This window comes from Lactuca saligna, chromosome 5, assembly GCF_052625555.1.
Source record: "Lactuca saligna cultivar CGN05327 chromosome 5, ASM5262555v1, whole genome shotgun sequence".
Lineage (NCBI taxonomy): Eukaryota > Viridiplantae > Streptophyta > Magnoliopsida > Asterales > Asteraceae > Lactuca > Lactuca saligna.
In genome coordinates, this window is record NC_136421.1 from 5,760,945 (window position 1) to 5,776,547 (window position 15,603).

The window sequence follows — 15,603 nt, forward strand, 5'->3', positions numbered from 1 at the left end:
TAACCGAACCGAAACCCGTATTACCCGAACCAAACCAGTCCCATATTAGTATAATCGGTCCAGGTTTCGGTTCCCACTTTTCATCTAAATCGGGTTATTCCGGTTCGGGTCGGTTCCGGCCCGAAGCACATCCCTAGTGCTAGTCCATGTCCGTTCAAGTTGACCCGGCCCAAAAGGAGAGAATTTAGGGGTCTCTCGATACCCAATAGGTTCGACGGAAGGGTTGGTCTCACAGTATGTACCTGAAATCAAAGGGTAAATTCGATTTTATAGGAAATTCGTTCTTGGGATTCTTGTTTGATGCATTTCCTTTGAACTTGTTGTTCTGAATTAGGGGGTTTGTAGTTTTGAGGATTGGGGAAAACGGCGAATGGTCTTCAAAATGGGATTGTTTTAAGATGACGAAATATAAAGAGGATTGGTGGTTAGTTAGAGGGCTGTGGAGGTCATGTCACCGCCGTGTGAAAAGCTTTAGCATTTGCAGGTGAGAGGAGGAAGAATTTTTGTTCGGCGATTAGAGAATAAGGTTTAGGGGTGAATTTAAGGGTATCGTGCTACCATTTTACCATTTTTTTGTTCTCAAATTTATTAATGATTTTTTCTATAATGATATTTCAGTTTTTTGTTTTAAATTATGCAATAAAATGGTTTGAAAAGAATACATTTTATGCTAAAACCTAAACATGCAACATTTTAAGTAGTAACCAACAACTAGTTAATTAATGTTATAAATGGCAAATAAGTGAAACTAAACTTATAGTAAATATGTATAGAAAATGGATTTATAAAACATTTCACATTTTTACTAATGTATGAAATGAGTAGTTGTTCACTGTTTTGACACACGGAAGCTCATTTCATACAGTAGTAAAAATGTGAAATGTCTTATAAATAGAATGAAACATGATTATGCATTTCGTCATTAAATTCAACTGTAATTGTCCATTCAAGATTCTATAAACAACATAAACCCATTGAATCTTTTTACTTTTCAAAGATGATCACTGAAAGCAAAATCTAAAATCAATCATAAGTTCATAACAAGGTCTTCTACATAGACCTGATTTCACTTTCAAACTTCAATCTTTCATCCTTGCATCTCCTCTGATCTACAACCATTGACTCAAAAACATCCAACAAACAATCCAAACCTTTAAGATCTTCTCCCCCAATAGCCTTGAGTGCATAAACAATGCTCTCAATCGATGACAAACATCCTGCTTTTGGTTGTCGCCTCACTTCACCATACAAACTCAGCTTATCAATATCCAACTTCAAATGTGGCAACAGTTTCAACCATGGATTTTCTTTGTACATCTTCGTGGCTTTAGGCCATGTTCCATCTAATACAATCAAATTCTTGACACTGAAATTAACATCTTCTATCCCAATCGAATTCTCACTTGGGAAAAGAAGCAATGATCCTGGAGGAACTTCAATTAGAAATTCTTCCATGTATTTGTGATCACTCCCTCTCTGCGTCTTTTTCACAGTAAACCCATTTCTTACTCCATCAATCGCAACCAAAAGCTGATTAAAATCTTGGTTTTGATCCCAATTATTCACAAAAGATGTGATGGCACCTTTTTTCTCAATAGTGAAACTGATATCAGCAGGTGGTAAATGTTCAATCTTTTTGCTGTTTTCGACTGAATCACGAGGACCCATTTCAGGATTAGATTCGGAAAAGTGTAAATCAAAGTGGGCTTCAGAAAGAACATCTGAAACACAAATAATATCGACGTTCTTCAGACCTAGTTTTGCTATTTTAGCTGAATTGAGTGGGTGTTTCTTCTCCACGCTGTGTTGGAGAACTGTGACGGCTATGGAGTTTTCAAGAACTGGGGTTTTAATTCGAGTGCAGAGGCAGAAGCTAGTTGGTCTTGAACAAGATGGGCATGTGGGTCTTCGATTATCAGGAGCAGATAGAGTCGCCATTGCTAGGGTTAGGGTTTGAGGAAGATTGATGACGACGGGTGGCGGGTTCTGTGGAGATTTGAAAATGGAGAAGAAGGGGTTGCTTCCAGTTCGTAAACGGATTCCAGATCCAAAGTTGGCGGCGAACATTTCATTCGCATTTAACTAATCAAAACTGCTTCAGTTTGGGAACAAGGATATGGGTCATTGACTCATGGAGGCTCATGGGTAAGTCTGTAGTCAGGTAGACAAAGTCACGATTTTCTGCGATTTTTTTTTTTAAATTCATTGAATTATAACTATCCATCAAATAAATATTTTCTCACTCTTCCCACTTCCCACGTGTACTCACTCCAACTAAACCCAATTTTTTATACCTATCAAGGGGAAGGAGCCGTAGCGGGTTGGAGGAGAAGAGAGATAAACGGGAGGAGAGTAAGATAGAAAGAGAAGGATGCTTCGGTTTGAGGATCTCGCTGGAGGTTGAAACCAAAGAAGAAATTTGGGGAAGATAGGTTGGGAGGAATTCGGCTTGGGCGAGTTCGACTCCGTTCACCTTGGGTCCAGCGGCTTGAGTAGGAGGAGAGAATCGAGTCGTCTTTCCTTAACAACTCAAACTATTTTTTATTATATAAATAATAAAATTTTTAGATTATATTTTGTTTTACTAATATTTATTAAAAAAATTAAAAAAATATTTTATTTAGTTCTACTAATAAATTATTTATTTTAAATATAAAACTAAAAAAATATTTTATATTTATAAAACAAACTAAATAAAATAGATAAAAATCTACGATTTTTAGTATTTTTACGATAAAATACAAAATGAGAATTGGATACGAAGATATATGATATCATACTCCTTTTATTGGTAAAAAGTTTTACGATTTTCAGTATTTTCTTTTATTTTTCTGAAATGGATAATGTTAAATTTTATTAAATATACAATTTTATCTTATAAAAATCTAAACTTTAAATTGTATGAAGGCATTTGGTATAAAATAAAGAAATGTATTCACAACTGGTTGGTTGATGTGCTCACTTTGTCGGTGGGTTTTGTCCCATTTTCTTAAATTTTTATTATTATTTTGACAACCAACTAGCTTTTTATCACCAATGGGCATGGTCTTACATCATTGCATATTCTTTTTTATGTTTCTATAGATTTTGATAACTCAAACAAGATTTCTTATTATATATTATACATAACATTATAAGTATAATGTAAATGAATTATGAAAGCCGGTTATTGTTCATTGACTTCTTCTTTTATTTTGAGCCGGTTGATAGTTTGCCACATGTTTGTTTTTATTCCGCTTTCGTTTAGCCTCAAATTACTGTTTGTATCCTTTTTCTTCATTTGCGGTTCCTCATTTTGCATTCCTTCTTGCTCATCTACACTCCCTGTCGCCATTCAAAATCATACAACGATTGCATCGGTGGGGCTTATGTGCTTCGATAACGATTTAAGATGCCTATTCTCTACATATATGCTCCAATTCATCATATTTAGCCTCAAAACTGATTTTTTTTACTCTAATTTCATGAACACTTTTTTTTTTCTTCTCTATCCAAATATCTAGGCTATCGACGACGACCCTCTTCTCTTGCCTACCTCTCACCGGAAACCAAGCGGGATCTAGGGTTTAACCTTCATCTTCACGCCATACAACTGATACGATTCCTCTTATGTTTCATTGATTATAATTTCCCCAAGAAAATACTTCAAGTTCAAATAATGAAGTTGTCAGTTTCTTAAGCAATTTGTAACTCAGTTGGATTTTGTTTGTTATAGCTTCACAGTTCGTTTCAATTTTGTAATACAAGGTTTGCAAGGTTTGTAGCTTTTGTTTGGAATTTCTAATCTGACAACCATAATCGACTGATATGATGATTTGGTTTTGATAGCTTAACAAATTCAAATTTACTGTATAAAAGCATTTGTCTTGCAAAAATCCATGCCATGGAATCTGAAATTAAGGTAATTGACCTTTTCTTTATCTAGATTATTGTTTCATAGAAGTCAAACTTACCATTTAGGGGATATGCTTATAAAGTTTTCACTTAAAATAGTTGATTACTTATTCAATTTTGTTTCTGAATTTATTCTATAACTACACTCTATGGTTCGAAAATTGAATTTCATATCCAAATATCTTCTTATTCAACTATGTATATGTTTAAATGATATACATTCCCTAAACATGAAATAGGAGGCTTGTAAAAGGTTGAAGATTTGTCCTTGTATAGGATTAATGAGAAACTTAATAAAGGGTAAGAGATTAGGATACATATGGCTAATGATTATTTTCACTTCAATTATTATATCATGTATTAAGTTTAATTGAGGTTAATTGCAAAAGATAGGGGAAAACATATGCCCCACTTGCTCTGTATCTAGAAAAAGGGTGGGAATTGGTTTGATATGGTTTTAGTTATATTTTTCTATTAGACACTACACTGATGCTTTTAATTACATTTTTCTATCAGACACTGCACTTTGGTGCTTATTTATCTTGTGCTTATAGGAAAGTCTTTTGAGTTAAATGTAAAGTCCCATTTTCAAACCATTTTTTATTTTTAAAAGATACATTTCATTAAAACATTCATTCATGATAAACAAAATCATTGTTTGATAAATTAAGTTCCAAAAACCCGAACCAAAGTATATAAAATAAACATGCAAAAATCTCAAATCATGATGTTAACGTGTGTGTACAATCAAGCCAAGCTTTTCCTACCATCTGATGAAGTACCTGAAAACATTTAAATTCACAACTATATACCAATGCATAGTGAGTTTCCCAAAATACCTCACATAATAAGACACATACAATGCATGCACATAATGGCCTACAACATCAGGCTGGTCCTCCCCACTAACCTTCATCATAAAGCTAGCATGCCCATTTGGCCTCATCATAAAGTTGGTCCGCCTAAGTATCTTCGCCTTCAGCACACAGTCGGTCCGCCCTTGACCCACCAACTATATATCAACATATACAAATAAACAACCAATTACCATACAAACAATCGCAGGTAATTATTAACAAATCTACATGCTAACAGATCACTACAACATATCAACATCCTAACATACAGAGGATCTATACTGTAGTACAAAGTATAGTGAGAAAACTCACATAAATCCAATGAGTAGAATGTCAACAACGGTCTCCACAACGAAATGAATAACACACACCACCTAGCAAGTCGTTCGAACAACACTACTGATGAGAGTTAGATGAACTTCTCCCTTTATGAAGACCTACATCCCATACCACAATTACTTAGATCATGCCTGGAGAAATGCAGTGAAGTTTTAGACTGCTTCAGGCTATTAGCCCCACCCGATGTCTTTGACATCACCACAAGAAAAAGGCATATTTTAAAAAAATATTTTAAGTGAGAAACTTGGAGGAAAAGATCGAATAAGAGAAATACGATCATTCGAGCTTCTAGCTGCAGTGGAGCTAGATGTTGAAGTGCAACCCATTGTTGATAAATGCAAGGAGAATGGTCTTGTTATAAAGTCAACAGTAGGCGAAGAAAAAAATATCATCTGAATCAAGCTTCCAGTAAACATTGTTGTTCGTGTTTTGGAAAGTGTCGTTAATGATTAGATAGGAGGCTCAAATATCAATAGTTGGGCTGGGTTGGGTTAACTAGATGCATGGTTTTCTAAATCATTAGTGATTAACTTAATTTAGCTTTCTACTGTTTCTTTATTTCAGGTAAGATAGAACGGTTCTCTATTAACTATTGATTAATGATTGTGTTCTATATCTTTTTGTTGCTAATGCTATTCAAAATTTAAACATTCAATTATTATATCTCTATATTGGGCAAATGTCATATTAGCCCATCGAGCTTGTTGTGTTTGTTTTAAAAGGCCACCCAACTTTTTTTGTACATTAAGGGAATGAACTCTCATTTTCCTATTTTAAAATATCCTTATGTGACCTGATACCTGGTAAGCCTGTAACATGTGTGTCAATGCTTACAGGAAAACGAGCAGAAAGCAAACCTAATATTGAATGCATATGTTTTCTGTAACTTTTACTCATTACAGTTTGAAAAAAGCTCCTTGCTTGACTAGCTCTCATGGCATCATGTTTAGCTTGTTGTAAAGCTCGATTTTGTTATGCTAATTTGTCTCTCATCAGCTGAGATTCTTCGAGCATCGCCGCATGGGAAAGAACCATCGCCACCTGGTTAGCCACTACTTTGACTATCTTGAGCTTCAGATCAATGCACGATCGAATTTGACCTCCAAGAAGAACCAAAACAAGAATCGTGTAACATGCTTGAATCATTTCAGGGTCCCACCTTTGAAATCAGAAACCCTAAGCATCGGTATACGAATTGCCGCCACCGCTCCAGTTCTGACCCTACACTACTTAAGGTTCCGAGCTCTGATTTATGTTCCAAAAGTTTCATGACTTCGCTCTATTTAATTTCTTGATGTACAAAAAAATGTACATTAAGGGTTCATCCACCTGTTACATGTTTCGAGTTCGATTCTTTTGGGGATTTTGTTGTTCGGTTGGTTCTTGTTATACTCTCTTCGTCTATTCATCAATTTCTAGTTTAAAGCACCAGTCAATTTTATGGTGTTGATGGTCATTATTTTCGCTGAAATTTATGAAGTTCATCATCTTCTGGGTATCATATTTGGAATCGTATGCAAGCTTCATGATTTCAAAAGGGGCATTTTTCTTATTTTCTCTGGGTTCATTTTTTTTTTTTTTGGTTTTGATTTTTGGATTCCACACCAATGATAGTTCATGATTTCAAATCAGATGGAGGTGACAACCTGCATTCTTGCAATCTTGATTCAAGATTTCCGAATGTGAAATAGTTGGTGATTTCACACCCCAGATTCACGAGACAAACCTTTAACAAGATTCCCTTTTTGTTCTATTTTGTAACTTGGATGACACACATAACTTCAGAGAGAAGGTTGGAGGATTTGAGGCTACAATGAGATTAAAACCTGTTATAATAGGTTAAGTGATTTTTTTTAACAGGTTAAAGGAGAGTTCATTCCTTTAATTTACAAACAAAACAATGGGTGACATTTCAAAACATAGTTCGATGGACTAATATGATATTTATCTGTCTATTTGTTGGATGACTCACTCTTGTGCATGTGGATCTCTATTATGCTTAAAGTTACTTTAAACCAACCCGAATCACACACACATCTTATCCGCCCGCTATCTAAGACAAGCAAAGAAAATAGTAGAGATGAGAGAAGCAGAATTTTATATACATGAACATGATCATAAATTTTATGCACCAAGTTTTGATCCCCTACAATAATCTTCTACTTACCATGCCAAAATCCATCAATATACACAATACGACAGCATGTTGTAAATTTATCCTACTATACTCTACTTAAGACTAAAGACTTAAGAGCGATGGGTATTAATTAGGTTCAACAATACTTGGGTCTGGAGTAATCCGGGGGCATGGAGGGGCAGCTTTCAGCCATATGTGGGTACGGCTCAATACTATTGTATCCCGGCAGCTCCATCCGGTACTTCCCCTTAATCTGACAGTATGCCAGTTTCACCGTGTCACCATCATTGCACCACTTTGGGAGACGACTCGAATTGTTTTCAAAAAAGTTGAGGGTATAAGCGTCTTTTATCTGCATATACATATAGGGATATTATCAAAAATGAAAATAAAAAACAGCCACAGCCACAGCCACACGTGATGTGGAGGTAAATCACAATCACAATTAGGGTGGTGGGCAAAAGTAAAACTCACAGTGAATTCAGTCACTTGAATATAGTTTGCAAGATCACCAAAGAGTCCAGCTGCTTTGTACATTTCAAGGATGAATGCAACACAAGAAGCTGATTTTCCATCCACGTATGTCCAGTCATCCTGTTCAGGAATCGTTAACAGCTGCGCGAAAGATGATCCACGCCTTTCCACTTCTACCAAGATCTCCGGAAGGTCAAGATCCTGCAAATAAATACTTTCATTCATTTCTTAACAAATCATAATACCAAATAAGAAAAAAAAAAAAAAAAACGAACCTGAGTACCAAGCCGCTTGTTCAAGGCTTCGTTCCATATATTGGCTGCATATTCGGGTCGTACTTGGTTCCATATGGTCATAACAGAAGCAACCTGTACACCATAATCCAAAATACTTTTACACTTGCATAAATAAATACCATTTTTCATTTTGTGGGACAAATTGAGTGAAAATACCAGATGAGCATCCAATGGTGGTGGATAATTTCCATCAATGGTGTCGATCCAGCTAAATATCAGATTATGATAACCGTATGGTTTTCCTATCATGCTTTTTGCATACTCCCATGCAGCTGTTTCATTAAATTTGGCCCGAAGATCAGGATGCAAAGGAAGCAATGCAATATGCGGATTTGTATTATCTTTTGTCAGCTCAAACTCCCACCACTCTTCCCATGGCATCATCACAATAAGATTTTCACCCTAAACAAAATCCAATAAATATAACCTCAAGGCTCAAACACAAAAAAAAAAAAAAAACAAGATAATGAGATTGACAAGTGTGACTATTTTACCTCTTCGTCTTCATGTCCAGATTCTCCAACCCATAGTTTTCCTTCAGAATCCCTCAAGCAAACAGCAGAGTGACCCGCGTAAGCCCCGGATGCCCATTTCTCAAGAGTCTCAAACCCGCCCCATAACCCGCGGATCTTGGATATTGCAAGAAAGTCTCCTGATTGTATGTCATCTATGTTGATGTTAGTTACCCATGGCTCTGGTCGCTCTTCAAACTTAGCTCCCATGTTTTTCTTTAGAAAAGCAAGATTTGCACTTTCCCCCCATCCAGTATTTGTAAACAACGGGAACACCTCCCACAATGCTTCAAGGGTTCCTAACATCCCCGCTTCCAACAGAAAGATGGAAACTCCATTGCTTTTCACCTTCAACATGGAAGAAATAGGGTTTAATTTTAACACACAATAAGTGGCTTATTCATCACAACAAATAATGGAAACTTACATATTCATATTCGGCTTTCCCTTCCCATTCGCGAAACTCAATTTTATGTTCCCGAGATAAGAAATAATAGTCCCATGTCACACGATATGGAGTTGCAAAGATGTAAAGATCCATACATGTCCAACTGTGTGCATTACTTACCTAAAATAAAATAAGATGAAAGTACTTTAGAAACTTAAAAAGCTTTTAACGCGTTACATGCATTATAGGATAACTATATTTCATAGTGGGGGGGGGGGGGGGGGGGGGGGGTGCTTACAATTTTGACTCAAATGTAAAGATTAAATGATCATTTAGTCTTATTCAGACGGTTTATTCAGTCTACCAAAAAAACAGACTTTATACAAACATCATCACCCATTTAGTCATTTTACCCATAACAGCTTAATGGGGAAAAAGACAAACAGTCCCTAAGTCTTGTACAGGTAATGTTGTCTGTCTGGATACATAAAGATTGTTACTTTTTCTAGACTGAATAAATTGTCGCAATGAGAATAAATGACCATTTAATCCCTTGAATTCCAAAAACTAATTTTACAATATCCATCAACTTTGTCCAGACAAACATCATTACCCATTTAGTCACTTTACCCATACAGAACTTAATGGGGAAAACAAGAAACAGTGGTCTTGTATGAGTAATGTGGCTAAATGGGTATAAAGTGATTATTGAGATGAAATGATAAACTCACAATTACGAAACAATTCATAACTTTAATCAACTAGTAATCTGATTCTTATTATTCAAGTGCCAATAATAACCACACAACTCACACATCCAAACACCCCTTAAGATAGAGAACGGTATTTTTCATGTTTTGCACATGAAACATGATTAACACAAGTACAGAACTAATTAAGCAAATGATAAAACCAAGCAACTCGTTCATGAACACATCATTATTAGCTTAATCATTGAACACATCATTATATTGGACAAATCCTACCACTCCAAACATACTTTTAAAAAACCCTAAGAAATTAAGCTCCAGATCTTTAAAACTTCACTAAAACTTGTATCAGCTTCAATTCAAAAATCAAATGATGGTTAAAAATCAATAGCATTTAACCTCCGTACCAGAATAAGATATACTAAAAATTTTATTGGCGGCAAATCAAGAATCGAGAGATGAATAACCCACATGTCGAATAAATCAAAATACCCCAAAATAAAGGATCAATTCATCAAAAGAAAAAAAAAAAAAAAAAAAAAGACTAAACGATAGAAGGAAACCAATAAACAAAAAAACTAATATAGATGTATATGCATAAGTATGTATTATGGACCTTGATATGGAGAGTGCCTCCACCGAATTCACTGCCGGTTTTATTATGTAGCTCTAACCAGGCAGAGTTGTCATAAAAGCAAGAGCCTTTCCAATTTATATAAGAATTGTTGGAAATGGAGGCGGCACCAACGAAGGTGGGCAAAAGATCGGTGGCGGCTCGGAGGGAAGTGAGAATGGACCATGAAACTTGACGGGGTAATAACGGAAGAAGGTCGTGTGGAAAAATGGGTGCTTTAAGAGGTTCTACTACTGGAACGTGGGAACAAGTGAGGATTAAGAAGGTTATGATGGTTATGGCGTAATGGGGTTTCGAAGGAAGAAGGGACGATGGTGATGAAGGGGGTGCCATGATCGTGGAGTACAAACTCGAAAGATCACCCGATAGTCTTGAGTCGTTACGGATGTGAGCATATAGTCTAGAAATTTGGATTCTAAAATATTGTTAATCTTTAATAAATCCAAAAAATGCACCTCAATATCTCATAGTCTTGATAACATGAAATACACATTTTATCTTTTTAATAAAGACAAAAAAAACTTCTTAAATAGTCCTTGTGGTTTCTTGAGATCTCTTGAGATCTGAAAGTTTTGACTCTAAATTTTAGAAATCTCAAACTTATTCTTATGGTTTCAATATTTTTAACAAAAAATCCTTATTCCTTACTCCGTTAATTTTTATCGGTTAAGTAAAAGATATTTCCGTCATTTCATTGACACAGGGACCATTTATGAATATTTTTTATTATTTAAAAAAAAAACATAATTCTTTAATATATATAAAGGTCCCACCTCTCCTCTCTCTCTCTCTCACACACACATACACACATAAATACACCATTAAACTCGATCCTTCATCTTCTTTCATCATCAAATCGACCTACCGAATTCTTCCTAGTATGTTCAAAACACTTAATACTTCCTGTAATCTCCAAATCCAGAAGATGATGGAGATGATTTCGAAGAAGACCTAGATGCGTAAGATTTGGTCTTGCTCGACTAGAAAGAGAAAGGAAACACTAACTTGCTTATTTACATAAATCATGTTGCTTGGATTCATTTTTTGTTTTTGCTCGACAAATTATCTTGTTGCAATCCATATTTTATGGTTTAAAAGTAATTGATTCGTCTCTAAAGATGTGTGATCGAGGTGGACGACTTCCTGTTTTTGGCTCTAACTTGGAGAACTTTTTGTTTTATCTATCAAATGCAGATTTGTTGTGATTTGATCTCGTTGGCTATTATATCATACATATTGCTAAGGGTGAGCAAAAACCGCACCGCAACTAAAATTAACCGCAAAAGCCGCATAAACCGCAACCGATTAACCGCAACCACAATAAAAACCGATGATGATGTTTTCTATTTTTCAAAAACCACAAATTTGCGGTGCGGTTATTAGTTTTTAAAAACCGCACCGCACCGCATATATTATATACAATTTTTTTTATTAATTATTAATATATTAAATATTAAAAATAAGACAAGTTTCATGGAAGAAAGATAGATAAAATACTAGAAGACAAAAGTGTTGGTTTTTTTGTTATGTTTAACTTTGAAAATTTATTAAATTAGACAATTTTAAGATATTTATTGTTAATTACTATTGATTTGATGTATTTAAGATATTAGTTGTTTGTGATTTAAGTTAATTGTCTTATACCTTATGTTTTTTTTATTATAAGTAATATGTTTGAACTTTTAAACCGTTTGAACTCTAAAATATGGTTAAAAAGCACACAAAATAACCGTACCAAATCCATGCGGTTAATAACCACAAAAAAAAAAAAAAAAAAAAACGCACCGCAAAAATAACCGCCTAACCGCACTGCAAAAATAATCGTGCAAAACGGTTTTGAAAATGGATTAACCGTATTTGCGGTTAGTGGTGAGGTTTTTATTGCAATGATTTTTCTTCTTAATATTGTTTGGGTAATCTATTCATGCATGTCCACGTCTAGATAGATCAATTTTCCCAAGAACAAGTAAACTATTTAGCTAATACAAAGTTTTTATTTTGTAAAGTTTCAGTTAGTAACTCATCCTTTCATTAATAAATCAGAACAGGAAGGAAAAGAACAATGCACTCCAGGTGTTCGATGAAACATCTAAAAGAAATTTCCTTTTTGAGAGTGAGAGAGAAAGAAAGGGGGACCCTTTATATATTAAATAATTATATTTTCTTTAATCTTTTTTTTAAAATAATAAAATGGTCTCTGTTTTGTGAAATGATGCAAATGTCCTTCTATTAACGGCTAAAAGATGACGTTGTCAGCTAAAATGATCATTTATTAAATGTTTTGAAACCATAGAGACCATCTGTAAGGTTTTTTGAACTTAAGGATGGAACTTTAGATTTTGTGAAACCACAGGGACCATTTATGAAGTTTTGTCTTTAATAAATAACATTTTTTAGGTCCAGCATTTCAGACAAAATTTCAAAAATGATCACTGGTTTCCAAAAACTATCTCTTTCAGGATATCTTTAGAAAGCGCTACACTGATGGTCTTTATGGTTTGTAAATATTACATGGTTGGTCCTTCTGCTGTTAACTCTAATTTTAGACTTGTTAATTTTTTTAAATGACTTATTTACCCTTGGATCAAATATGAAATATACAATAAACATTAAGGACTATTTACGTAAATTATTATTTATTATGTGAAATAAAGAAAAAATAAATAAAACCCTAATTTAATTCCTCATATAGCTCAACTTCAACCTCCCAGACCAATACTTTTTCTCCACATTAGCCACTACACACAACATCATTTGACGGGAATGAGTCGAGGCATATGTGTTGGAATAGTGTTTAAGGCTGCAACTATATTAGGCAAGTATTTGATCCGGTTGTGCATGGTCCTTTTGGGTTGCCTTCACCATAGCAACTTGATGGATGATTTGTTAAGAGAGAGTAAATATTATAAGGAATAATATATGGTTATTTGATTAATATAAGTCATAGATTAATTGGAATTAATTTGGTGACTTAAAGAGATTAATTAAATAAAGGGGTATAAACTGTCAATTGTTTGATAGTTAAACTTTAGACTATAAATCCATTGGGATATGCTTTGGACGAATTCTATGAGATATAGGATAGCTAAAATCGTCCAAAGGCTTATCTATGGAATGGATTTGGATAACCTTAAGAGAAGATTATCCAATTAGGGTTTAGGTTGTAACCCTTAAGGAGTCTACAAGTATAAATAGACCCTAGGGGTGAGGGAATTCGATACACCATCAAAAGTAGAGATACTCTGGCCGAATTCCTCCCCTCTCTTCTCTCCTAAATCACCTTGCTTGCTATTGGTGTTTGTAAGCCATTAGAGGAGTGACATTTGTGACTCTAGAAGCTCCAAGACGACAAGATCAACAAGGAACTCAAAGGTATGATTCTAGATCTGTTTCAATGTTGTTATTTAACCTAATTAGCCATTAGAAGTCTTGGATTCAAAGCATGTTTAATTAGAAAGCCTAGATCCAAGCATTAGGGTTTTGCATGTGCACATAGGAAAGTTCTTATGGCTAAAACCCATCAGTGGTATCAGAGCCTAGCTTGGTTTTCTTTAAATTGTTGCTTGATTAACTGAAACAAACCTACAAAATTCGATTTTGGGTTTATGAGCCATGTACTCGGCGAGTTCCAAAGTGGACTCGGCGAGTAGGCCTGTACTCGGCGAGTCCGAGCGTCTGGATTAGGCAAAACCGAGATTTTTTCATGTTTATCTTATGGAAACTTACCTTAATCATATTAGATCAATCCTAATCCGATTTTTTGATATATATGACTATTATCTTGATCTAATTAAAGATATTTATCATCTAATAAAATATTTAATTTCCTTATGTGATAAATGATTAATTATTTTGATAATTATCTTAAAAGAAATCTTGGATAAAATCAAATAAAGATAATTAAGATATTAATTGTTAATTGGAATTATTTGTTATTTGATCCTTCATGTTTTAAATGTTTAAAACCTACCCTAAAGTTTTGAAATTTATATTTGTGATTAAAAGTTTTAATTTAGACAACTTAAATTTCAAACCCTAGATTTTGAAAAAGTTTTAAAATACAACCCTATACTAATATGATATTACTAGAATAATATATATATATGTATAACTAAATGCTAGTCTTACCGTTAGTAGGCCTCATTCACGAAGCCGATCTATAAGGTGGGTATAAGGTTGCGGCCTATAAAATGGCGCTTAATGGGTGTACACTCACACCCACAGCTTGCTTGATTGGTGGACGGTCGTTAGCCGACGGGTAGGATAGGGCAATCTCATCCTCTCATTAAAAGTATAATAAGAAATACAAAGTAACTACACGTTTTAAAAATTTCCCAATCTTAGTTACTTTAGGAAAAGTGAATTGATGCAATCCCATGAAATTACACTTTGCACCTTGCTAAGAAGTTAGTGGAGCGTGTGTGGTTTACCGGCACACTAATTGGTTCTAAGCGAAGGTGGCAAAGGGTGATTCATTGTTTATCATAGTTCGATGGAGCGTGTGTGGTTTACCGGCACATCGAATAGGTGATCGTTACAATGAAGGCACCATGTGAATTTGCATGGTAATTCACACCCGCTTTGTGATCCTCGGCATCCCAGTCACAAACGAGAGGGGCATATCGAGATTTAAACATGCCATTCAATAGTTTCAATGAATCTCATCCGAACCTAGGAATTCTCAAAAACACTTAGGACTAATAGTTTAAGTTTTGTAATGGAGAATTAGTGAATCGTCTTTCACTTACCTTCAATTTATTTGCATGTTAGATTACGACATCCCTTTTCTAGTATGTAAATGTTATTGTTGGATCCTAGCCCTAATTTTTCTTATTGGGTGATAATTAGGGATTCTTATTCTAATCTATCTTTGTCCTTTTTCTAATTTAAGATGTCGAACGCAAACAACGTTGCTGCTAGTTCTTTCACGTTGATGAGCCTTTGCCAAAAGGTCACCTTCGATGGAACGAACTTTAGCGAATGGATAAGATACATTCGCACCATTGCTCGCTATGAGGATAAAGAGTATGTCCTCGATGAGAAGCTCGAGAAAATCAACCCCGAAGTTGCTACTCCCGAAGAAATCACCGCCTTTGAAACTCATGAGCGAGATGCAACGAAGGTACATTGCATCATGATCGCAACCATGAACTCCGAATTCCAAAAGTCCTACGAGGACATGTATCCATACGAGATGCATCAAGACTTGTTGGAGAGATACCACCAAAACGCGAGACAAGAGCGTTACGAGATTTTCACTAACATGATCTCCGCTAAGATGGGTCATGGAGAATCTCTTACCGTGCACCTGCAAAAGATGCAAAGGTATGTCGACCGCCTTCGCAAGTTAAATGTTGACTTC

General features: G+C 34.9%; 2 protein-coding genes across 2 annotated transcripts; both read right to left on the bottom strand.

Annotated features, from left to right (window-relative positions):
- Positions 1 to 914: 914 nt before the first annotated feature.
- On the bottom strand, positions 915 to 2,187 carry LOC145045691 (DTW domain-containing protein). Its single transcript, XM_078994009.1, has one exon. It carries the CDS (start codon positions 2,065 to 2,067, stop codon positions 1,051 to 1,053), a length of 1,017 nt encoding a protein of 338 aa, XP_078850135.1. The 5' UTR covers positions 2,068 to 2,187; the 3' UTR covers positions 915 to 1,050.
- Positions 2,188 to 7,171: 4,984 nt separating this feature from the next.
- Positions 7,172 to 10,673, bottom strand: LOC144998001 (uncharacterized). The gene is made up of 7 exons (XM_078957848.1): positions 10,224 to 10,673; positions 8,937 to 9,077; positions 8,492 to 8,857; positions 8,154 to 8,399; positions 7,977 to 8,069; positions 7,702 to 7,902; positions 7,172 to 7,579 (listed from the first exon to the last, which is right to left on the bottom strand). Exons 1-7 carry the CDS (start codon positions 10,572 to 10,574, stop codon positions 7,364 to 7,366), a joined length of 1,614 nt encoding a protein of 537 aa, XP_078813974.1. The 5' UTR covers positions 10,575 to 10,673; the 3' UTR covers positions 7,172 to 7,363.
- Positions 10,674 to 15,603: the final 4,930 nt, after the last annotated feature.

Bases quoted from the DNA above. Each gene is read 5' to 3' on its own strand.
- LOC145045691 (XM_078994009.1), bottom strand. From the start codon at position 2,067: ATGTTCGCCGCCAACTTTGGATCTGGAATCCGTTTACGAACTGGAAGC.
- LOC144998001 (XM_078957848.1), bottom strand. From the start codon at position 10,574: ATGGCACCCCCTTCATCACCATCGTCCCTTCTTCCTTCGAAACCCCAT. The intron at 9,078-10,223 runs GTCCATAATACA...ATTTTATTTTAG, and splicing joins GAGGCACTCTCCATATCAAG to GTAAGTAATGCACACAGTTG. The intron at 7,580-7,701 runs GTGAGTTTTACT...ATGTATATGCAG, and splicing joins TTCAAGTGACTGAATTCACT to ATAAAAGACGCTTATACCCT.